Here is a 26240-nt window from a genome sequence, read left to right as displayed (position 1 = left end):
CAGATAAACTAACAGTATTAAACAGCAATACTGTAGAAGCTCACTCTGGTCTTCCTAATTAGGCAGCTCTCTCTGCGTGAAGTAGAAAATGCAAATAACACAACAGTATAACATAAAGGGCAAAAGGGCCCATTATGCTGGTAGACAGTGAAGAAAAAAGAGGAGAAAAAAAAGAAAACCTGAAACACCACTTACTCTCAGTGATCTGTAGCTGCTCCATGAGTTGCACTAAGATTATAACAGGTTTATATTCAGTATATTTGACCAGTTCTAATGTCATGTCATCCAGTTTTCTTAGGAAAAGCATCTCAGAGTAATGAGAGTCGAATAGCAGGGATCAAAATGTTGTCTTTGTGTTGTCTTAATTAGGATGAGAGCTGTGTAACTATTTATTTAGGCAGTTAGGCAAAATGTTTCTTCCCATCCTCTTAGTGGAATTGAGCTGGGCTGGGTAGACCAGCAGTTTCTTTTTATGTCAAGGTACATAGCAGTTTTTCTTTCAAGTTGTCCATTTATTTTGTATTGCTTTACTGTTTCATTTTTACGTTTTACTGCTTAAAGTTCAATGAAAAAGGCTTGTGCCTGAAAGCTGTTATGTACATGAAGGACATACACTAGCTGAGAAATGCCCATTGAGTTCAGTGAGATTTTTGCCATTAGTACCTTAGGCAATGAGAAATTAGTATTGCAAATATTAACTCAAAAGCTAGATACCACACTTTCACATGTCGCTTGAGCAAAAAACAGACTACAAAACTGACCTATACATCATGCTCTGAAGATGTGTAGCACATCTAGAAGAAGCAAAAAGAGATCTGTTTTCCCTCGTTGAGGTTAAAAAGAACCTGGAAAAATCTGACTTTAGTTTAAAATATAATTTATCTTACAGTATGAACCAACACTAAATGTGTTGCTGAGTCAGTTGTATACAGAGCCTGTAAAAGAAAGGATAGATAATTTGGACAACACTCCCTTTGTCAGTGAGACAGTATATTTGTTGTCTCTCTGTAAAGGTCAATTTAAATATCAGTATTGTTAAATGGTTTATTTCACCTGTTTAGAAGAAATGCAGAGCTGTTCCTTAAAAGCATAGAAGACTGAATAAAGGTTGTCGATAGGATTTGGAGAGACTAAGAATTGTTGTTTATGCTAAAGGACATTTTGCAATAAACAAATAAAATCTACCGTAACAAACATAGATGCTAACATAGGATATGAGCACATATGCTTGAAAGTACTGCTATTACAGAGCAAGCTACTCTAAAATTCAAAGCAATACTGATACTACTGAAGCTGAAATAGCTTTGGTAGCGATGGGATTTTTTTGTAATAATTCTTCAGGGTAGACAAGGCCATCTGAAGCAGTTCAAGCACCTCTGAATGAAAACAGTGTACAGTCCATTTGATCTCTCCTTGGCTTTAATTACTCATCTGCCTGCACAGCAGTGCCCCAAGGGATCAAGAATCTTTGGAAGAAAACAGTTCTAAGGACTCAAAAAGTTACTACCAGAAGGACCCACACTGATTAAAATAAATGAGTGGAAGGGTTTGGGTTTTTTTTTTTGTTGTTGTTGTTTGTTTGTTATAACTTTTATTACGTCGTTTCTTTAAAAATAAAATGTTGAAAATAAATTTCATTAAAAAGCTTAATTAGAAAATTCAGTGAGGAAAAAAAGTTTTTGGTAGAAAAGATTGGGAATTGAAAGTCAATAGGAACTGGGGGTCTAAGACCTTGGAAGTTTATAATTTTCAGTATAGATAAAGATTTTTTTTTTCCAAAGGTTTCAGCCCATCAGTTAATGGAGAGGTACTCTACTGTTGTAACATAAAGTTCACAGTCTACTGAAGAGCTCTTACAGACCCATGTATTTCAATATTGTGTCTTCTTCCTAGTTTTTGCAGTAAATAGAAGATTGCTTTATAACTATGCATTGTGAGCATACCTCTTTGAAGCAGTTTTACTCCTCAGAACTGTCCCAACAGTAGTTTGGTATCTGTCAAGCTGAGCAGAAAGAAATTTTGGTTCAGTTCCCCATGATGTGATGTCTCAGATTGAGCAGAGCTTCAGCAGCAACAGCAGTCATTTGTAAACTCCTTAATTAACTGGGACTGGTAATGTGTGTCATTTGAACAGCATGGGTTTTTATGTGTGCAAAATTCTTCTTTCCTCATTATCATAAGCATCTTGCAAAATTCTTATAGCATCCTGAAAAAAACATGCATACATTTTACCTTTTGTTCTCCTTGTGTTTATTCTTTGTCACAAGTAAGCCTGATCGAAAACTTTCCACTGAAGCTATATTCTGTGGGGGAAAAATGTTGTTTTGATGCAATGATAAGAGTGGTTTCTGATTTCTCTGGGAGTTTACAACAGTTCATCAAAAAACAAATGAAAAGATCCATAATCCATTCCAAAACAAAAGCTACCAATAGAAACATTTTTTATATAATTATTTCCTTCTCCTCCTCCCCTCTAAAAAATCAGAATTACTTCCTAAGCAGTGTCAGGAGATGTAGTTTGGGTGTCCTCTCTCCTTGGGCTTTGATTTCTAACCAGACACATCTCCTATAAAGTACTGTGGATAATCTTTCTATTATTTAATGCAGTGGCTCAGACAAGCAGAAGAGCAGAGAAGGAAACATGACCCTGGCAAAGAACCCCGCAGGCTGAAAAAAAACAGAGCAGTGGTATACAGACTATATCTGCTAGAAGGCACTGAATTGGCACTTTTCAATCAAATTTAGCAATTATAAGAGAGTGTTATTTTTCTGCTCAAAAATTCATTCTCCTTGCAGCCTGGCAACATCACCAATCTACTCATTTTCAAGATGCCAGTGATACAGAGCTATTTACCTAAAGCAAAAATGCCGGACCAGAATAATGACAGAATTACCTAGATGTAAACACAGACATGCATAGATACACCAGGACAGCATTGCACGTACAATTTTCATTGTTCATGAATACAATGTATACCATTTGTTGATATTTGAGTGCATTTGCTTGTTTGACTTGAAAATGAAAGTTAAATGAAAGATGCAGATTGTGTAAAAATACCTCTATTATTCATCGGAACAAGTAGCCTCTTGTTTTTGTTAAGATAAACAATGTGAGCTTTTTGTTACCTGAAGTAGAGCAGATTTTTTACTCAGTAAGGTTTTTTTTCACCTTATTGGTAATTAAGTACAAGTGGTAGCTCATCTTCACTTGCTACACATTAAATATTTTCTGCATTTCTTCACTGTACAATACTGCCTTGTTGGTCTTAAATTTTCAGTTAGCAACTATTACTTTTTGATGAAAACCCCCAGAAATGAATGGGTCATAAACCATAAGTAAAAATCAAAGATTAAAAATAATTTCAGTACTTCTGTAAAAGTTAAGAGTATGGTTTTTTGGGCAAAGTCTTATACTTAGTGGCTTGTACAGAGAATTTGTAAAAATTTGTATTAAATTATCATATTTCAGTCAAATAGTGATCAATGAGTTTATTCAAGACTAGGATTTTGTAAGCAGAAAAAAGCAGTAGAGATAATCTTGGGGGGGTATTCTTTTTTCGAAATATGCGTGAGGCCTCCATTGACTCAGAAGATGGCTCTTTGTTAGGAATTGTAATGTATTGGTTATGAAAACATCTGCTTGGATAGCAGTAATTAGTCAGCAATTTCCAAATTGATGTAAACACATAGGAATCAGATAATTTTAAATATTAACATAAAATGGCTTATTTTACTCCCATTGATTTCTGACAGAGTAGATTGTGCTTAATGCTTTTGAACATTAAAGACACATTTATGTAAGTACCTAAACACTGACCCCCTAACCACTATTTCAGAGTTTATTATGCCTCATCAGAGGAAAAAAGTCAAATGTATGTTCAGATTTTTTTTTTCCCTTAAAAGTGTATTGGTGCATGGAGGAGGAGTTAGTCAGTTGCCTTTATTAAATAGAAGGAAGCCTAATCCTTCACTGGTATTAGTCTAGTGATTAAAAAAATAGTTTCTGATATAACATCTTAAGAAAGTCAGGAGTCTGGAATATGACTTGAGATGTTTCCCTGCTGCTTCAGCAATGCTTTCAATAGGGACAAATTGCTGGACAAGAGGAACAATGGCGTTGACTATACAAAAAGCTATTGCATGCACAAACTAAACATAAATTGTCAGGTTTGTAACCTCTACACAGTTTTCATCTACTGAGGACTCACATTTTAAAATATCCTGACAATACTCTCTGAATGGCATTTATATTTGGCACTGATATTTCATTTTAGGATGCTGCCACACAGACAGAAAGAGCTCACAAAAACTTACGCATCCAATACTTGTTACCTTAGTTAAAATTTTCCCATTCAGAGAAAGTCTTTTCTTTCATACTTTATATACACATGTAACAATAACTTGTTAAACCCAAAAGGAAGTAATTTTCCTTTACAAACCAAATCCAGTATATGTGTGTATGCTATACGGGGCTATCATATTGCATATTAGATCAGGTTGTATTTCAGTGTAGTAAACCAAGAGAGACTTGTCTGCTACGTGCTTTACTTATTTGATTTGTTCTAAACAATGTTGCCTGGATAAAGGGTGAAAAAAAATGTTCAAATACCAGATCCATCACAACCTATTCTGTAAGAAAAATTTCTCTGAGCGCCTTGTTCCAGCACAAAGGAAGTGTGGTTTTAAAGAAGGGAACGTGGCAATTCTTTGCAATAAAATCTAGTTTTCCATGTCTGAGTTTAAAAAAAGCCTCTTCCTCTTTTATTCATGTGTAGCATTCATTGCTTCGTGATTGAATAGCAGCATCTTATGAACTTGGAGCAAGTTGTCTCTACACATTTACATGCGTTTCTTACCCACCTGGAACAATCTTGACTGTTATTCTCCCTTTGCTTATTAAACATAATAGATTACACAGAGCTGGTTGAATTGTTTTTAAGAAGCACATACACTCGTTAGCAGGTTTTTGGAAATAACTGTTGACAAATGTATTTCAGTATTTCCATCATCTGAAAAAATCTTGCATAATTTGAAGACTGAGAGAAAGAAAGTATTGTTTCAAATCATTTGCAAGCTTTGTTTGGCTGCCTTTAATAACAGATTAATGCTCCCAACAAGAAAAATGCTTCAATCTAAAAGAAAAACTATATGTATGCTGTTATGCAGCCTCCTTTTATTTTTGAAAAAATAAAATCTAATGGATTCTGGAGACCTTCCTTTTCTTGAAGATATATTCTTACTGTATTTTGAGCCTTCCAGATATTTCAAACTGATTAACCAAAACTGTCATATCCTTCCCTTACTTCATCTCACTCCTCTATTGAGCAAAAGGCTTAACTTACATTTCCCCAACCTTTAAGCAAGCAGTTTGATGTGTCAGTCGAGACATTTTCTGTCCTGAACTCTGCTGAATCTTATCAAGTTTACTTACACAGCGTTCAGCAGCGACACAGGGCTTTACCGTAAGCCCACACTGACATTCAGTGTTAATTGAGTCTCATGGTGACTCCGTGGCCTTGAGATCGGCGTGACACAGCCCACACTGCAGCGCCACAACGTGCCTTCACCTGGTGAGGGAAGAGCATGTACTTAGTGGGCTTGGGAATGTCATCTCCCTGTGTTCTCCCTAAGTTCCCTCCTCCAGGAAACCATAATCTGAGGATTTTGTATGTCCCTGTTGGGTTACTCGTTCCCAAGCAAGGCTGCATTGCCACTGCCACCCAGTGCTTGGGATGCGAGCAGTCTGGTCTGTTAACTGGTGCTAACGGCGGTGAATGTGGGGAGCCCGATGGGCTGCTCCAGGAGCTGGGCCTGGGCTTGGGCTTGCCAACGGGGAGAGGTAGCTCCTGCCCTCGCCTGGGAAGGCCCCTATCCTGGCCCATGCTGTGCCAGAGCTGGGCCTGCTGTACCGGTGGGAGGCCCTTTCTCAGTTGCCTGCAGAGCTTGGGCTGTCCCTGCCGGCAGGCAGCGCGGACCCCCATGCTTCCTCCCCTGCCACCTCCCCTGGCTGGGCGCTTACCTTGGGAAGGACGTCCAGCTCCAGGCTCTTACTGGGGTCTCTCCTGCCGGCTCCTGCAGGCTGCCTCCCCGGTTCCTTCTCCAGGCCAAGAGATCTGAACCTGACCCCTGCCTACTCTTACATCTTTTTTCAAGCCGGAGGAGTTGATACCATGAGTGCTCAGAGCTGTGTATGTGCTGCTTTCATACAGAAGGCATGCTTTCTTTTAATTCCTTGGGCCTGAGGCTTGCGAGGATGCTACGTAATTTAAAGATCCTGGAATGCAAGGAAGGCTTCTGGCTTCTAAAATAACTCTCTATAAGGAAAGCTGCCTGCCTGGTTGGTCTTAAGATCGTTTATGACTGTCTCTTGCACCTTACAGGCTCTGTCAGAAACCTGTAAATTTAGAGACAGTCATTTCAAAAATGATTGAGGAAACAAAGCAATAGTTTTAGATTCTAGTGTCTATACTTACGTTAGAGCTTGAAAAGTTAAATGAAATTAACCCATTAGGCCAGAAAAAGCAAAACAGTAATAGTGGATGAAGAATTGAAATCACAACAGTAATGTATTTCAATATCTGTGATTATAAGTATTGCACCTGCTGCACGTTAATCTGCGTTAAGTGCATGTGAGGGAGAGTTCCTTATACTCTTCCTGAGAAGAAACTCTCATCCTTCTGACTTTTTTCAGCTTTTAGTGATGGAGAATAATCCAGAGTTGAGGAGACTGAATTGATGGCACTGACTGCACAGGGAAGCCTGAAACGCATGGTACAATTCATAGGGGAGGAACAGCCAGTTGCACAGCTGAGATGCCATAAGCAAACTCACTCTGAAGAAAGAGTCTTCAGAACTGTTCTGACAAATGGGGAATTTAAAGGTCTTAAACTCTGCAACACCAGCAAATCTTAAACTGTAAAACTAGAAGTTATAGATAAGTCATGTCTGGCGGCAGGGAGGTGGACACAATATATCACTGACCTTGGAAAGTGCAGCCTGATAAACACAAAGAAGGAAAATCATTTGCTGGTAAAAGCAAATGTCCTATTTCCTGTTTCAGGTCAGGAAAAAAGGTGAAAGGCCAGTTAACTGAAACTCAGTGCTTCTGTCAGAATAAAGTTTCCAAATAGGTTCTGAGCAGGTGGGTTGGACTAGATGATTTCTAGAGATCCCTTCCAACCTTAATGATTTTGTGATTACGTGCTCTTGCCTGCTTTTACTTGCTGTACTACCTGTAATGGAGAGCATTTCTGAAATAAAAGTATTTTTTTTTCCCTCTCGGGGAACTCTCTCACTCTATACGTTTGGTGTAACTCAAGTTGAGCATTTCACATTGTTATATATTGAATCATTTGGGGATTTTCTTTCTATGGAGTGTAAACAGAGTTACAAGTTATGTCAATGCACTACCAGATCCTTAAATTTTTGCTCGTTGTTACTCAAATAAAGCACTCATTCACTTAAAATTGGCAACTGTATGCCCTATTACAGTAGCACGCCCTTAATCATTGGGGGCCATCTCCATGTTAAAGTAAATTATTAGACTTTCACTGAACCAAAGCAGAACTAAATGAACTTAGATCATCTGAAAATAAAGACCTGACTCATAACCTTGAATATGAGTGGTTTTTTAAATTATACACACTGAAATACATACAAAGGAATAGAAAAACACTGGATTCAGCCACCATTAAGTTCACCACTTCATCCATGCACGATAGAGTTTGGGGCCTAAATTTTATAGCTTGCAAGTTAGAAACTAATACCTTTTCTTACAATGTGCTAGATGACACTGAGTAAAGAATGCATTAGAGATATGCATGGTCTTAGGTATGTTGGATATTAGGCAAGGAGAGGAAAAAATAATTGACTGAATTACTAATCTTGAATTATTTGCCCAGCATCAAGTTCCAGTAGTCTGCTTTTCTGATGCTGTGCTTAACGCAAGGTGTTTGTCTCGGAGTAATTTGGAAACACGACAATGAAACTGAACTGTCTTATAAATGCACAAAGTTGTTCCACTATCATTTATGCTAAAGGATTTGCCTCTATTAACTCATCATTTTTAATTGAAATGCAGTAGCTGAAAATAGCAATATGCTCCATCTTAGTGTCTCTTTTCCTAAAATAAATTGGTGCAGCAAGATGGAATTAGTAGCAGCGGCAGGCTGACAGTTGGAAGAAAGAAGGGAAGACTGTACATCCATTAGAAATGGCCTTTAATGACACACATTTGTGTGCCTTAGACAATAGTGAGGCTACTCACTAGAATAAATGTGTGTGTTCCCCGGCCAAAACTGAGACTCAGTCTTGCACTCCTTGCTCTTTAGGGTCAACTGCAGAAGTTCAAATGACGAGAGCGAGATCTTTACTGTATGAGATTTAATTGAGTACAGCAGCTTGAAACTGTCCCTGCTGCATATTTCTTAATCAGTGTGTATGCAGCTCCCTTTGAAAGTTCAATTTAAGTATGAGCTCCATGGTTAGAAGAAGTAAAGAATATGTGTTTGAGAGTGATTATGTGAATAAAGGATATAGAATGTGAGCCAGAAAGAAGAATTTGGCCTTGAGTAATGAGTATTCTTAGAGCATCCAGACATTAAAAGATGTGTGGAAAGATTCTATACCATCAGATGATTGAATTGGGTGGCATCAGTTCGAAAAGAAATTAGAAAGAGAAATTCTAAATCACTATTTTGTAGGTCAGCTGTGCATCTTCCTGTTTTCATGCAGCTGTAAACATTAAAACGAGAGCTCCAGCTAGTCATCCATTTCCTTAGTGTTTTAATAGATTGTCTTGTCCATTTTGTAGCTCATTTGTTCACCGAGTAAATTGAGTGTAAATGTTGTGTGACGTGGTACAGCTTCTTTCTTTGCTGTAGTTTTTTTCATTAAGTAATGAGCGAGCTCAGCAGTTTAATAAGGATTGAGACCTGTTTTGGCCATTTACTATGAGAGTCAGAATTGTCCTTTTTTATTGACCTGGAGCTCTTGTGATTTACTTTTTTAATAAACAGTGAAAACATTAGTAGAGGTTATCTGTTTTCAAGTAAATTAAGTTCTTTACTGTACGTGGTTTCAGAGTTTAATTATACACTTTAATGTTCCCATTGAGATTCAATATCAAATGATGAGTTTCACAATGAAGGATAGAACTAAATGTATTTACGGTTGCGAGGAACGCTTCCGACTTGTAAATCAGCATGATAAAATACAAAAAGCTGAGTTTCTTTAGAATATTTCAATTATACATATATTTTTTACCAAATTTATTTGGAAGTACCATAGCTAGAGAACAATAAATCATAAAGAACATTTTGCTGCTTCTAGTGCATAGTTGCAAGATGCCGGATTTTTAACTTTTATGATCATAAATGACCCTTGCAATGTTATACAAATGAAAACTTTTAAAGTACAAAAACTCATGTATCAAACTGCTTCTGTTTTGTCCATTTGGTGAATACTACTGTACTATGACCTGGAAAGTTATCAGCTAAAACATGATTGTTACAGCCAGAGACACTGGAGGAGGTTTTGGTAAAAGGGAATGATTTTATGACCTACCACCTCTCACTTCATCAGTGATGAATGTGGATGACGTTCATGTGAGTATAACTTTGAGATGATGAAGACTACACAGTTTAACTTGCACCTTATAGTTCAAAGATAATTAAAAATATCCAGGCCTTCAACCTCAGGATTCAGCAGGTCTTCAGAACAGCCTTCAATTTTTTTTCCTAATTTGAACTTTAACTATTTGAATAAAATTATTTTAAAGACAAGTAGGTGTGCATCAACAGTAAGACCAATTACATTCTCAGGACAAAACACATGTTAAAAAGTCTTGTTTATAAAATATCACTAAATTATACAGGTAAGCGCAGAGATTTTCTGGCTGGAAAAAAAAAAACTTGTTGTTTAAGCAATTAAATAATTGGAATTAAGCAAAGAAACACATTGCCACGGAAGTTGTATTTTTTGTGGTGCTCAATCTCCTATCTCCCCTATGAATAGAGTTCTTCAAATAGACTGCATCTCATACCGTGTGTCGTAATTGACTTTCTGGAGTCACAAACCAGACTAGATTATGGAAGGAATAGTTTTTATCTGAGCTGAACGTTATCTTGAATTGCAGTCTTACCTCAGTTCTGTCTGGTACTGTTAATAGCCCATTATAGGAGCACAGAATTCAGTATGGTCTAATTTGTAAACTGTGGTTAGGATGCATAAACTTAAAGCTGAATTGCAAAGTATACTATAAACATGTTCATTGCCTCATTTTTCCAATTTATAGTATAGGCATAGCATATTTTAAAATGTTCCCATTTGGTTTTTAAATGAAGTTGTCTTTTTGAAAGCTGAAGAATTAATGAAAGAAAATTTACTTGAAAACCTCATGAGATCTGGCAGAAAAAAATATCATCAACCATATTGTTTAGTGCTTGAAAAATCATCCTAGTTATACACACCCTTAAGACAATAATTTTGTGCCATATTTGGAGGCTTAGTCTGAGTTCGTAAGTCTTACATTCCCCCAAAAGTTTTAGTGTTTTCTTCTGTGTATGCTGTAACTAATGCCTTTCCAGACCTCCAGGTTTTCCTGGAGAACCTTTTATCTTACATGATACAAACCAGAAGTTAGGTGTAACTGCAGAACACTACACTGGTGTATACACTCATCACAAAATTATTGTCTTAATCAACAATTAGCTTGTGTAGCAGTGTAGTTTAATAGCTACACAAATTAGAGAAAGAACCCAATTGTCCTACTGAAAAAAAAAGCGGGGGGGGGACGGGGACGGGGACTTTTAGCCATGGTCATTAGATTACATTTCTTCATATTGTTTTCCTTCCTTTTTATTTTTCTTCTACTGCTTATTCATTTCACTTGTTGCATTTGTGTCTTCTTAGGCATTAAATTATCCCAGACAAAGAACCACATGTTTACAGACACTTGCACAAGAGCTAGCAAACTGAGTAGTAGTATACTGGCATTACAATAACAAGAGTGATAATAATAATAATAGGAAAAAATGCCTGTGCTTTGAAATTCAGAGAAAACTTGAAAAGTAATGAGTGCTGTTGGCATATCTTCAATGGATATTGCACTCAGAACCTGGCAAAGCATTCTCACCACCTTAGGGAATACTTCCTCACAGATTTATTTTCAGAGTTTCTGGCAGGTATATAAAATATAAGAATAAAGTTTGTGCCTTTTACCCAAGAATTGAGTTAAAAATACAGCTTGACAAAACATTTTTTGCTACTTTGATACTGCATTGCCATATATACATTATACCTAATGTAAAGAAAAGCAATAAAAAAATTCCAAACCTCATAGCACATGTATTTTTTCTTTTTCAAGCATTGACATCACTTAGGGTTGGATTCATTGACAGATAACAACAGATTCAGATTCATTGCAGTGGAAGCTAAGCAGGCAACAGAAACTTAAAATTGATTTTCCTTCACCATATACTTCTAGAATATGAAGAAGTATACATTATTGTATATGCAATATACATCTGTATCTGTTTTAGGTTTGGGGGGGGGGGGTTTGCCTTTGTGGCAGATGCCTTTTGAAAAAGAGATTAAAGGCAGTGTCAGTTTTGCTGCAGCAGATTTCAAGCCACTGAGTTGCCCATGTCCTTACGGCTGGACTGTAGTGCCTGAAGGAAATGTTCAAACACAGTACCTTTGGCTTTCTGCCTCGTCGTAAGAAAACATAAAAGAGGAGACAATCTTTTGACTGCTGTGCTGGGACATGGCTTCCTCATTTTTCTGGTGCAATGAGATGTAGTAATGCGTCTCTAACATGAGCTCAGCTAACCTAGTGCCACTGAGATTCGAGCTGCAAAGACTCCAGTGGCAAATTTGACATGCTACCACGTTGACAGTGTTTGGAGCTACTGAAAAAGTAGATTAAGGTCTTCTGAAGCAATTTCTGTGTAGGTAATTTATAGTGAGCAATAACAAAATGAGAGTTTGGTTTTGGTATGATTTTGAGCCTTGTCCCTTGCTTTGTTAGGTGAAAACCTAATTTTTGCTGTTAAAATATGTAAATAATACACTGTTTATGTGCTTATATTTGTCATAATGATATTTTAGTACCCGTGACTAATAGCTACAACAAATGAAACTACACATGTGGAATAGTTTGGCCCAGCCACAGATGCTTTGATGCATCTCTGATGTTTTCAGAGGATAAATTATCAGTGCATGGTTAATGATATTTATTACTACAGTATTAGTATATCAGACATAAGGCTCACATTGTGGAGTAAGAAAAGGATGCTACAAGTGAAGATCTTTTCCCTAAAAATTGTTTAATCTACAGATAAGATTTAAGCAGATGAAATAGAGATAATGGAGGAGAGACAATGGAGTGAGAAAATTTCACCTAAGGTCACTGTGGATGAGTAGTACAGAACTTTTGTATTTTTAATCCCAGTGAAATATTCTGTACAGGCTTTGTAGAGTTGATCATTCAGAGATCAGTAGCAATTTTAAAATATGTGTACATGTTAAATTGGCAATTAATAATGTTGATTATTTTTACTGTATGGTAAGGAATTTTCTGGAAAGTACTTTGGTGTTCTCCTTTGTTCTGATCAGTGTTATTTTACAGTGTCTGATAGCAGGGATTTTTTAGTAATTCCAAGCAGTACCTGGATCAAAGTAGTTAAATAGCTGTGCAGAAGTCTCGGTATTGAATCTTTGTGAATGCGCAATTCCTCATCCTTCAGATGCTGACACTGAGGATAGTTATATTTCTCTCACCAGAAAAGGAGGAAATAGGGAAGTTCTAGAGCTTGAGTATGATTTGAAGTTGTTTCTTTATAATTAATTAATAAATTATTTTGGGGCTCTAAATAAAATATCTTTATAGAGATTTGATTCCCTGACCAAATTTTACCAAATCCTGCATGTGGCCAAAAGTACAGGACAAAAGCATAGGTAGGAAGACCCATGACTGGTGACTTATTTTCCTTTGAGATTTGGGAATGGGGTCACATTTGTCACCCAATTTCCTGTCGATATTTTTAAGGCTGACTTTATTATTTTTTAGAGGAAAATTGAATGCGGTGATGCCATTAACTAAGAAAATGGTTTTAATGTGGCATCTCAGACATATACTAGGATAAGACCTAACCCAACTTCCTAGCCAGCTGAAAGTGGTGTTATATTTTTAAGATGTCAACAGTGTTATGCAGTCCATCCATATCTTAGGAAATCCAATAGGGGAGAAATCAAATTGAAACTAATCAGAGCTGTACTTCCTATTTGAATGTAATTGTTTTTTTAAATACTGTCAGTTGCTTTTCCCCCCATGTTTCTGCATTTTATCCTCTTTCTCCATCTTTCCTGCTTTCTCACCTTTTTTTGCACTTTATCTTTTTAAAAAAAATTTTTCCCCCATTGCAGCAGTAGCCTCTGAGAAGAGTCAGACTTCACTGAAGGCAGGTGAACTTACTGTATGTGATGGCTTAGGTCTCTTTCCTACTAATGCTGGTAGTTGAGTAGCTAAGGATGAGAAAAATTATATATTTACACTGCAATTATAGGAATTATATGGTTTACTGTCTAAGTACCATTCCGCATCATGGTAATTATCATAATATTAAATAGCTGAGTGTCATCATAGAAGGAATACAAGTCATTACCATAGTTCTACATAGGATAACTCTTAAACATAATTGCTATGTAATCTTTAGGTGATTGAATTATCATGCAGACCCATGTGCATGCTGCCAGCACAGCTATGCATAAAAAACCAGCTTAATCAAAGATTACTGCTGTTTCTCTTTTTAATTGGATGATTTTCAAAACATGGCAATTCAGGGCCAGGTTTTGGAAAACTGTGCTACTTTTACTCAGCTTTCTTAAAGTGTGTGATGTGAATTTGCTTCAAGGAATGATGTGAAGAACACGTATGCATAACTGCAGCAATGGCATAGGTACAAAGGTGGTAATTGCCTTTTTATGGGCAACATGTTGTGAATCCACAAACCCACAGAAGTCAAGTCATTGTCCTGATCAGTTCTGGATCAGATGCCTGACTGTTAAGGTAACTTTTGCAGATGTTAAAAAGTGGTACCAGCTGGCCTTAGGGGAAAGATGATATACCCCATATAGAGGTTCCTATAACCATCAGAAAATAAATTCAACAAATATTAATGGAAGAGAATCTCTGACATTGTATATGGAATCATATTTTTTATTATGTATATTTGTTATGAAGGATGCTTAAGCTGTAAGGTCCAACAATTTTCTTTCATTTGTAGCGTTTGTTGAAGGTAGTTGTATGTAGATTCAAAAGAGTATAATCTGTATACCAAATTTGCTTTACGTGGAAGTATGATTTTTGTGATAACAGAGTGACTTTCATGTAGATTTTTTTTTCTATAAACAGATTTGAAGCTTTTCTAAAAGTTCTTTTCTAAAAGTACATACAAAAATCTCAAGAAGGCATTTCTTGGATCTCCTGACAGCTTGTAAGGCAAGCAAAAACAACGGGTTGATATAATCTCTGTTACAATATTTTTCTAAACATTTTCTTTGTTCCTTCAAAACAAATTCCAGAAGTAATGTATTTACTTCAGTCGTGAGCGTATACAAGATAACCCCATCTCTGAAATCACATACTGTTGCTTCTGAATACAGACTCAGAATATGAATGATGGTGGCCTCATTTCTGAGAGCAACATCTGCATCTGTGCCTGAGAAAACGTGTCTTCCTTGCATGCTGATAACTTTTTAATGGATTTCTTGCACAGCAAATACAACATGCCATTTTGATATTTAATTTTGAGCTGATTCACATTCCTGGAATTTGTCATTCAGATGAACCAGCTCAGGCTGAGAGTTTTAGTTGCACTTAGAGCTTAATAAGCATTTATTATTGGAATGTGTATTGTAAGGTGTGTTTTATAAAGAAAAGTTATATTTCTAATATATATTGCTGCATTCTGATATACATGAGATATATATTATATACTAATAAATATGGGATATTGCAGTCAATTTGTAATGCTCATGTTTTATGAGTTTTATCTTTAAAACTCTTAAGCTTAAAAAGCAGCAGCATTGTGAAGGTAAAATGAGAAGCTCTGACGATCCATGCTGCACCGAGATCCATCATTTTATCTTTAGTATAAATTAGGTGGACCTGTAGGTCAACAACTGTCCACTGGTATGCTTCCCCGTATCAGTCTTAGGAACTGTAAACATAGTTTCTGCAAGGTAGCAAAGTTCTTAACTTCTGCAATTTGTAATAATCCCTAGAGAGTCAACAGTTTGTGTCAACTGAGGATAATGGCCATATTGTGAGTGTACATACAGATTTATTAAAGATGTACAGAGGACAAATGGTTATATCAACCAGAAACAGATATCACATACTTCATCAGCATGCAGAGAATCATTGTCTCAGCAAAACAAATGACCTGGAAGTAGTAGAGAGCTATTTATTATACTAGTGATTTGTAGAGAAAATCCCGAATGATGGAAGCATAATGTGTCGGTCTTTATATTTGAAAACTTGCTGTGCTCAGTGATGTAAGGATGTATGAATAGGCATTTAATCAACATGACTGCAAGCCTCAGTCTCAATTGGGTGTGTTTTAGTTAATGAATACAAGATGGGTTGTCGATTTTTTGACTGAACAATGGGATGATAGAAATAATTTATGAAATATTGGTTGTGGTTTTACATACTTTCCTCTAGAAAATAAATGCTAAACATCATGAAGCTTGATTGAATACTCTTCTTTGAAACTCAAATAGCTCTTATATCACTGTGAAAAGTATTTCTGGAAGTTATAGAATGTGAAAAAGCAACCTATACAGATGCTATACATAAGCTGTCCTTTGATAGCAATTGAGGACACAACAGTAGTAAAAATTGAATCAGCAGACCATTTTGATGGTTCCTAAATTCTCAAGGCAGAGATGGATGTACACATTTGTTTAGGGTCTTCTCTGAATCAGGGTGTAAAATACTATTTCAGAGATTAGTTGAAAATAAGCATTTTTTAAATGTGTTTGACATACGTTATAATAACAAAGGCAACAGGTTTTAGCATAATCAGCTAACGTAGGCCATATAATTTCAAATTGAAATATATGCAGTTATTTAGACATAGTGTACAAAGTGTTTTATTGGAGTTTTAGAAGATTCTTCTGTGTTAATTACACAACAGGAGTGGGTTTGTTTCTGTGTTTTTGAGGGGGTCTGAAAGATTTAAATAACTTCCCACCATAATAGCAAAAACAAGTTAGGAATTTTAAAAAGTTGCAAGCAGTCACCAAAAAGCAGCCCACAGAAGTAGGCAAAAATCAGATGTGGTTGAAGAATTTATGATAAAATGCCATCCTTCATTTCATTCAGAGTGTGAAATGACTGGTATGAATATGGTATGCCAATAAGAAGAATGTTTTTGAAGAATATGGATAGGAAATACTTTTTTCTTTAAAAAAAATGAACTTTTTTATTTATTTATTCCTTTTTAAGACTTTTGCTTAGTGACTGTTTAAATTGTCAGTTGTGAACAATGAGGATGTTTGTATGATTTGTATGATCCTCATACAAATAGGATCATACAAATTTGTATGATCCTCATACAAATAGGAGCTAAGGCACTGGTGACTGATCATAAGTTAAGCAGTTTACAGAGAGGATTTCTTAAATAAATTTTTAGAGATCAGTATCTGTTTACAATCTTTTACCGAGCTCTGCTTAAATGACAAGATTCAATACTTAGCAGAACTACGTCTGTTGAATGGAATCAAGCTCTGTGGCTATTTTTACTGTGGATCTAGCCTCCAGAAAATTATGGAAAATTGTGGCTCCTTCTTTAGAGTAGAGATTAAGTCATGAAAGTAAGACAACATGAAATTTTGTAGTGTCATTATGCAACATTTATATGAGTATTGGATTGACTTTAAATGATAATGATTGCATCCCTCAATTTTCTTCCCAGATTTTGAATAAAACCAAACCTGGAACAAAAATTAGCCCAAATGACAGAACTTTTTTTTTCTTCTCAAAATTAGTTGAGGTCACAACTTACCCAATATTTCCATATAAAACTGAACTAGCCAAGGCTTATGCCTATGGTTTACATACAGTTTGAGGAATCTTTTAAAATTGCTAGGCAATTTCTTTGGGCTCATGTTTTACTGTTTACAGTCCTCCCAGATACCTATACTGGATTTTAAAGAGGTATCAAATGAATTATTAATGACCACTCAGAAGTTTGCCTTTCATGTTCAACTATAATTAAGAAAGTGTGCACGGCAGCAACTATATTTGAGAGAAACTGAAAATGTTGAGTACAGTTGTAGTATTTGTCCCATCTGCTTTTATAACCTATGCATTAAAATTATGTCCTGCCTGGTTCCTACTTTTTATAGTACTAAATTATGGTCAAGAGAAAATGTATTTACAATGCATATCACACTTGCACATTTTTTATTCTCTTCAGGTACAATCTACATATGGCATGTCTTTTTCCAGTGGTCACAGGAATATATAATCGCTCATCAACAATGTTATTTGCTTTTTCCTTTAGGGGCTGATGTTATCAATTTTGATGGCCATGTAGTGTTACCATACAGATTCAGGAACAAGAAAATGAAAACACTGAAAGATGTCATCTCTCTGAAATTTAAGACCTCTGAAAGCGAAGGTGTAATCTTCCACGGAGAAGGACAACAAGGAGACTATATCACCTTGGAACTGAAGAAAGCCAAACTTGTTCTAAATTTAAATTTAGGTATGCTTTGATTGTTTAGTTTTGTGTACTTTTTAACTCTCCCACAAAAGTTTTACGTCAAATATTACATCTTTTTTTCCCCAGTAATATGGTAAGCCACATCGTTTAATCAGATTTGATGAAAATGTTGTTCATTCCCTTTCTATTTTTTTTTTCTGTTCCGTTCCTTCCTTTTTATTCTGTGTGAGATACCATGAAAATAAGATCATACAGAAAAACAGGATCAGCAATATATTGTCATTAGAAACTTGCCACAAACAAAAAAAGCCTTGCTAGAATTATATTAGGCCTCAGCTGTGGCTTTGTGTGAGAAAAGGACACTGTCACCAGTGCTAGCGGAATAACGGTCACCCTTAGGAACCTTGCAGCAAAAAAGTATCAATCACCTGGGAAGCTACAGGCTACATGAAGTTGAGATTCAGCAGCCTTCCTAGAATCTGAGAAGTAGGACTAGGAAAGGAAAGAAGACATATCAGTTTGTCAGGCAGTTTTATGATAGAATCCTGTATATGTTACTCTAGTTCCAGCCTCCTTTTTCCCTGTAGTGAAAGACTACAGGCTCATGAGTGACCAGATTTATAAAGAGCATTTATTATTAAAAAATCCCACATTTATCTGGTTTCAGGGGTTTTTTTTCCCCTTCAAACAATAGAGTTTTAGAAAAAGATTTCATGTAACTTTCCTTAGTTCTCTTACAGATATGTGAAGAGTAAATTATTCTGTTCATTATTTACATTGAATAGTAATTATTTCCACTAGCATTTTCTCCTGCTCTTTTTCTAAAGATCAACGTGAGCAGATGAGGAGGAAGAAAGCATATTTTCCTATAGCAGTTGTCTATTTTTAAAAATTTTAATTGCAATACTAACCCATTCATTTCCAGTTTCTCTGTATTCTTCAGTTCAGTCTGTCTTTTTAAGCTATTATAACTTCCATATATGTGCTCGGTGGGGATGTTCTTAAATCACTAGGCTGATAAATGGGAATAGGCCCTGTGACACACTCACTTAATAAACAGAAGTAATGGCTTATGGTGTTATTCTTCCTCTGCCTGAGAATATTGTCTTTGCTAATGGCTTATGGTGTTATTCTTCCTCTGCCTGAGAGTATTGTCTTTGCACCAGAGTCAGTGGAAAAGGATGTTCATTTTGCCTGGTGAAATCCAGTGACTTAGTTTCAAACATCGTGGGAGGGGAGGATGGGGAGATGGGGATAGATTTAGGTTCTGCTTTGCACTGGATTTGACTTTGTATTGAAGAAACCTGCCCCATCCCTGGAAACATTCAAGGTCAGGTTGGACGGGGCTCTGAGCAACCTGATCTAGTTGAAGATGTCCCTGCCCATGGCAGGGGGGTTGGACTAAATGACCTTTAAAGGTCTCTTCCAACCCAAAATATTCTATGATTCTATGATTCTATAAACTGAGGCTCATGGACGTTTATTTTTTTTTTTTTTTTAACCAACAGCTGTTGGGTTAGTGGCCTTCAGCAAAAAGGCAGTATGGTCATTTGTAGGGGAGTAATGTCTTAAGCCATGGAAGTGTGATTTGCCAGAATGTGTTGTCAACATGCACAAACCTTAATGTCTGAGTTGCAGGCATGCTTGATGGTAAGAAATTCTCAGCTCCAGAAATGCTTTAGGTCCCCATGTATTCAGAACATGGAAGATTGCACTGAGTTATTGGAAGTGGAGCAATCTTTTAAACTTGCTGCTGAATTAGTCATCTGCTGCTTCAGTTGAGATCCATGCTATCAACCTTTGCTGGCTTAGCTATGTCAGTCAGATTGCAATGAGATGTGATTCTGACTAGCATAGCTGCACTGGTAAAAGCCCCTGGAAAACACAGCAGAGAGTTGCAAAACTGTACTCTTGCTAGTAGTTTGACTTCCAGAATAGGAAGGTTGCTGCAGGAGGGAAGACTGAAATAAGCTATGTTAGCAGAAGACATTTTTTGCTGCTGTTAGCTCAATCTGCATTGAGCCTTTTCCTATAAGCTCACTGGTATAGCTATACTGGCAGAGCCTACAAAGTGTAGAACTCAGACTGAAAAGGCTTTTTGTTACCAAAGTCTGTTATGAGGCACCATGTCTTCCTCAACAGTTATAAATCAGTACAGGTCCAGGGAAGCTCAGGACCTTGTCCAAAGGTGACAGCTTTTCATTTCTGTAGTGTAGGGATGAAAACACAGAAAACCCCTAGCTGAAAACAACTTTGCAACTGAAAGTTGGTATTGCTTCTCTGGTTTGCCTCCAAATAACTACTGTTACAAATAACTGTTTATACAGTTCACTGATCAGATACTTGCTGTATTTGGTCTAGCTATTTGTATTTAAGGCAGCAACTCTCCACTGGGCAGATCTTAGCTTCATAGCAGACTGACTTCCTCCAGCTTATTGTGTCTGGTATGATTCAGGTGAAATATTGACAGAGCAAGAGGAACATGTTTGCCTAACTGGTATGAGGTGAGAATTGCTATTGTTTCTATTCTCATTTTAGGCAGCAACCAGCTTGGCTCTATTTATGGCCACACATCTGTGATGACAGGCAGCCTTTTGGACGATCACCACTGGCACTCCATCATCATAGAGCGCCACGGGAGAAACATCAATCTCACCCTGGACAGACACATGCAGCACTTCAGAACCAATGGAGAATTTGATTACCTGGACCTGGATTATGAGGTAGACAGTGGAACTTTTTTGTTTTCATTCAAATTGGCTTTATAAAGATAAGTGCAATAAGAAGAGAAAACTAATATAATTTAAGATCTTTTGGTACTTTTTTGTACATTTGTTTTAATTATTTTTTCCCTTACATTTCCTGACATTTTCATTCCAACACTGTTCTCTCTTAAGTGTAAATTAAGTTTCTCTTCATTAGCCTACCAGATCCCATCTGGTGTAAGAGCCATCTCAGCCTTTTGTTTTAAAATGGGAGATCTATGTTATTCAGCAAGCTAAGCATACAATACTTTTAAATATCTAAAAGCAGCTGCTGTAAGCGGGAAGTAGATTAAAAAAAAATAATCATACAATCTGTTATTTCATTCAGATGATAATTTTGCACTTGAATCAGAAAGCCTCATTCTGTGGTGACAATTAGTATTTATTTTTAGCAAAGCAAGCAGATTAGAACCTTTTTACTAATATGGATCTCGATCTTTCTTGTCTTAGGTAGGTAGCTACTTCCTTGTATTTTCACACATCAATAACTTCTTTTTATAAAGAAGCGATAAAGGATTAGGAAAGTTCTAAGAAAACTTTTGTTTAATCAGTCAGGTTAATGCACACAAGTGTTGGTTGTAATTAAATGTTGTGGATTTGTTGTTTGATTACACTCTGGCTTCTGCTTTTATGAACTTATTCAGTTCCTCTAAATTGTTACATGACCTTCAGCACGTTGGTTATTACAAATTTTGTATGATGATTTTCTTGCACTCTTTACTGTTTCTTATGAGAATTAATGTGGTTGGCTGAGCCAAATACATGTATTTCCATCCTTGCAACTTTTTAAGCAGTGAGAGGGAATCAAAATGATGTAATGCAGAAAAGTTTGAATTAACTTGTGTATTGATATTTTTACAAACAATCTTTTGATCATGAATATGATATGAATGTTTGAAAAAATTACTTAGGATTGTAAATGTTACTGAATGAAGTATTTACTTATATTCCAACAAATCATTATGAATGCCTTCTTTGGTAGCAGTTATAATGAGAAAATAATGAGCAAATTTGCCTGTACAACTATTACTCATCGAGCACTGAAGATCTGAACTGAGGTACTGAAAACTCACATAAATAGATTTTATTAAAGATTTTCAAGTGGGTGAATTACAGAAAAAGTTAGGCTGAATGCCATAAGCCAGGGTTGGGCAATTCGCGCATGCACGCACACACACACACACATATATAAAAAAAATCTCTATATGTAGCATGTTTACATAATAAATATATTGCATACAATAAACTTACCCCTAGTAAGAGTAGAATCCAGGAGATTCACCTTCCTCTACTCTCTGACATTAGAGACCTCACTGGCAGTTCTCAAAGATACATTTCAGTCTCCATGTACATGGATCCCCTTGTGTTTAATGGAACTTATTTGAGTGTGTGTGCATATGTGTTTCTGTGGTTCATATAAACGCAAGAGCCTTAACCTCTTCTCCTTCCTTTCCTCTCAGTTATCTCACAGGTCCTGGAGTTAGTTATCACAGACTAAATTTAAATGTGTTGCCCTTGTGATAAATTAATCACAGTGGATAAACCTGAAAGAATCAAAAAAATTTTCATAGAGAAAATAGTTTCTAGGTTAATCTCTTTCAGAAAAGTTAAGTAAGCACAAAAGAGGAATAAACATTAGTTCTGACTGCATTTTCAAGGTAAAAAAAAAAATAATCCTATGAGTCCCTCTTAACTCACTGTCATGGTATATGTTCTTTGCAATTTTTCTCCTTTTCTTTAAAATGCTTTCTTTTTCATTATCTTGTGTCCAAACCCATAACATGCAAAAGAACGTTTGACAGCCATTAAAATATTACAGTCACATTCTTCAGTTCATGTAAAGTGCTGTATCTTCTCTAAAGTCAAGTCATGTCAATTTATAATACCTGAGGATGTGTCCCGCAAAATGCTTTTACATAGCTGGTATGTGCTATTTATAAAGATTTTGGTTTTCAGCTGTATAGCTTTAGTTCTTCTTATATGCCAAGTCAAAGCCTCCTCTTTGGGATAGAAAGTGATATCTTACACGCTTTTAAAATGGAAAATGTGTCCCTAGAGCTGCATTTTCCTGCTCTCAGTAATAACAAATGGAATTAACAATGAATGATATTTAAAAGCTTGGCTCTGCCAAATCTCAGCAGCAGACTACAAGTAGACATTTTTGTGAGCATTTGTGGGGCAGGGAAGCTAAGTGTCATTACTATTTATGCCGTCATCTATTGGATATAAATACTTAACATAGATTGCAGGGACTAATCTCGTGAGTCCCTTATTCTTCACATTTGGGCTGCAAAATATTAATGAAAACATGTAGCATTTATTCGTTTCCAAATATTTCAGAAAAGACCCTGATGCGGTAGAGACTTGTATAGTTTCTATGGCGTGACAGGGAGAGACTTCATAAGAGATGAACATTTTTAGTTTGTAAAGTATTTGTTTTTCTTCATTTTTTAGCACTAGAGATTCTGGATAACCCAGTGTTTTAGGGTAATGAAAATCATCATTAAGAGAAAAACAATTCCTGTTTGACCTTGATGGCTGAGTCTTTGCAGTGGTTGTCTTCATCTTCTCTATGGAGCTGATTTGGCCTGCCAAGTCATGTGGTAACTCCTCATTGACTATAAGTACATGATAAAAGCATGTTCTCAGTAGTGGAAGGTGCTTTTGTCTAGCAGGGGATAGCACCTTTAACTATGTGATTCCATAAAATTCTTCTGGATGAAGTAGATACATAAGCATTAAAGGAAACAAATGTATTGTATTGGAGCCCACCGCTGCTGTGTTGTAGTCTGAGCTCTGGCACACAGTTAGAGCTGAGTGAATGATTTGAATTGGATTATCCAGCTAATTTAATGTCTACTTTTGTTTAGAAAAATACTGGGATGGACATTTATTCCAAGTTCTTTGTTTGAAATACGTATTGTTCAGTAGTGATCAGAAGAGCAGTCAATATATGAACAACTGTGATGTGTGTCTGCTCACTGTTTGGACAATTGTAATAATACTTGGGATTTACTACCATAAATATTTGCAATCACAAATTCAGTACGGGGGGGTTCTGCTTTTGCAGTGCTTATTTGATACTTCCTTTTTCTGTAAGCAGTGTTGCCAGCTCTCTCATTCGCCATCTTTGAGTGTTCAAAGAAAGCAAATACATCTACAGCACATTTGTTTAAAAGTCTTTGCCCTCCAGTAGCTATCTACCATTTTCTGTTTCATTCAAAGATAACCTTTGGAGGCATGCCTTTTTCTGGGAAGCCAAGTTCTAACAGTAGGAAAAATTTCAAAGGCTGCATGGAGAGCATCAACTACAATGGCAATAATATCACTGATCTTGCCAAGAGGAAGAAATTGGAACCTTCTAATGTGGTAAGAGCATAATCTAATAGTCATCTAAACTTCTGCTTCTCCTTCTAAAGGAGACTAGAAGGTTTGTGAGTGCATGTAGCTGATATCCTTGTGATGTACTGGAATGATATAGAACACAAAACAAATTTTATCACATACCCAAAGATCTTATTGTATGTACGTTTGTGACTTTTTTTATTGTTATGTCTGAGCATTTTACTTCTGAGGTCGCATTTCATCTTTCCAAAATTAACCTTCAGTATCAGATAACTACTTTTTAAGAGAAAACCAGCTGAACGGATAAGTACTTCTTTCCTTTCCTCCCAAATTAGTAGTAGTCCAAAACCAGTGCAGACAAGATTTATTATTAAATCAATTGCAGCTTTCTCATGGCTTTAAATCCTGGTATCTTCCATCCCTGCAGAGCTAGTTGGATTGCTGGAGTGCAAAATCATTAGAAGGGAATGCTTCTACAGGCCTTTCTGGTAGCTCTGAAAAGCCTCAAGATATTAGACTTGAAAATAATTATTTAGCTTATTAACATTACAGAGCTTACTAACATTTTGCTCTATTATTTCTCTTGTTTAAGCATTCATAGTTGCTTTCATGTTCAAATTTGTGGCTTTATGGGCAGGGTGATTAAGAAAGAATGTACTTTAATTACTGTATTTTTAAGGCTTTAAATGTTCCTAAAATTGCTTGCTGGCATACAAAGGCAATGTGGGTAAGAAATAAACGTATTATTGCCATGAGTTTGAGATGGTCTGAATAAGTTGTTCAAAGCTTTATTCTGTACAAGTTTACAGCCTTCACAAAATCCTGCTAACAATATGTATGGTTCCACTATTGCTTTTCTCTTTATGTAATAAAGAGTAAAGATTTACATATGCAGTGATGATGAAGTGCAAAGGATTGATTACCATTTGATTACTCCTTGGATAGTAATACTGAAATTCCATATAATTGTATGAACACTAAGGCTAAATGGTCAAGGTAATACGAAGGATAATTTTGAATATGTGATGTTTGCCTATACAAACTCAGTAATACAGCCTGATATTTAGAACCTTTTCTATACATTAATTTCTTCAGTATTGTCAAAGGCAAAGAGCATGATATATATGCCGTGAAGGAAGACTCCACTTTTAGAATTTTTTCGACTCAGTCTCATGAACTCTTGAATCTTTGACTTCTGTTTTCCAAAATTGCCTGTGATTTCCTGCCTGCAGTGAATTTTAAGCTTGTAATGTAACCATGATTTTCAAAGATTGATGCCTGATTTAGAAAAGGATCTTTGTACAGGAGCAATCTTTCCATTTTGCACAGTCGAGTCCACTGCAAGTTAGTAGGACATATTCTTAAAGCTTCTTTCTGAACAGAAGTGTTTCTTAAGAGATTTCTGTAGTGCAAATCCTATCCTTTCAAAAGTATGGCATAGCTAGCAGGCCTGTAAAATCTCTGTAAAATCATCTCTTTGTTTTCTATTTGTTTGTTTGTTTTTAGAATTCTGTTACCTGTAACATGAAAGTAAAATCCTCATACGAAGCTTTGGCAGTGTTAGTGGTACATCAAGAGGCTATGGCAAGCTAGTTTAATTTGATGGTACTGTTGATTTCCAATTTTGAGAATGGCTATAAAAATAGAAGTGACCTTTGTTTTCAGTAGAATTACTTAAATTGCTTCACGTCTTCAAAACCAAAATCAATTTTACTCTAACTAAATCAACATGGATTTTTATGTTTCTTACAAAAGCTTTTTTTCTCCTAGTTTTTAGCCTGATTTAGCATGAAAAATAGACTCAGTTGAGACTACTGTTGTTGTTAATCATGTTTATGATGATGGCACTTAAGCAATCCAACAAGGATCAAAGCTCCATTGTAGGAGATCCTGTACAAACCCATAACAGTAGGCATACCCTGCCATAAACAATGTATTATCTTAAAAGGCAAGACAGACAAAATGTAATGAAGTGGAAAACAAGCAAAGTAATCAGTATGGTGATGAGATGTATCATAAGAGGGAAAAAAAAAACAGAGGAAAGAAGGATATTAAAGAGGTGTGAGACAGAAGAAAAAAAATATTCTGAGATGCAGACAGTTGAATTTCAGAAGTCACACAATAAAAGGGAGGTGACAAGTTGATTTTAAAGAATGAGGAGTCCCAGAGAATCAAAGATGATAACAAGATGATAATCTTGATTTGTCTCTGAACAAAATTAAAGTTCAAAAATTTTTTATATCTCATATACATAACAGTTATGAGCAAAAATGCCGTGCTCTTTGGCCCAGGTGTTTATGAGGTTGTTTCGAAATGAGACCCATTGTCTGACTCAATTCTTTCTGGGGTGCCATGTCACCATAGGACTTTGTTTTCAAGGCCCAGGATGGTGTTC

General features: G+C 36.1%; 1 protein-coding gene across 1 annotated transcript in view; it reads left to right on the top strand.

Annotated features, from left to right (window-relative positions):
- Positions 1-26240, top strand: part of CNTNAP2 (contactin associated protein-like 2) — a 1203666-nt gene that overhangs the window by 553422 nt on the left and 624004 nt on the right. Inside the window, exons 5-7 of the mRNA XM_009323034.1 lie at positions 17574-17777; positions 20274-20458; positions 23726-23869. Coding sequence (XP_009321309.1) covers positions 17574-17777; positions 20274-20458; positions 23726-23869 — 533 coding nt within the window. The remainder of the gene's footprint in view (positions 1-17573; positions 17778-20273; positions 20459-23725; positions 23870-26240) is intronic.

The sequence above is a fragment of the Pygoscelis adeliae genome, unplaced genomic scaffold (assembly GCF_000699105.1).
Source record: "Pygoscelis adeliae isolate BGI_AS28 unplaced genomic scaffold, ASM69910v1 Scaffold264, whole genome shotgun sequence".
Classification (NCBI taxonomy): domain Eukaryota; kingdom Metazoa; phylum Chordata; class Aves; order Sphenisciformes; family Spheniscidae; genus Pygoscelis; species Pygoscelis adeliae.
The sequence above is the reverse complement of the archived record's forward strand: the minus strand, read 5'-3'. Positions and strand labels throughout refer to the sequence as shown.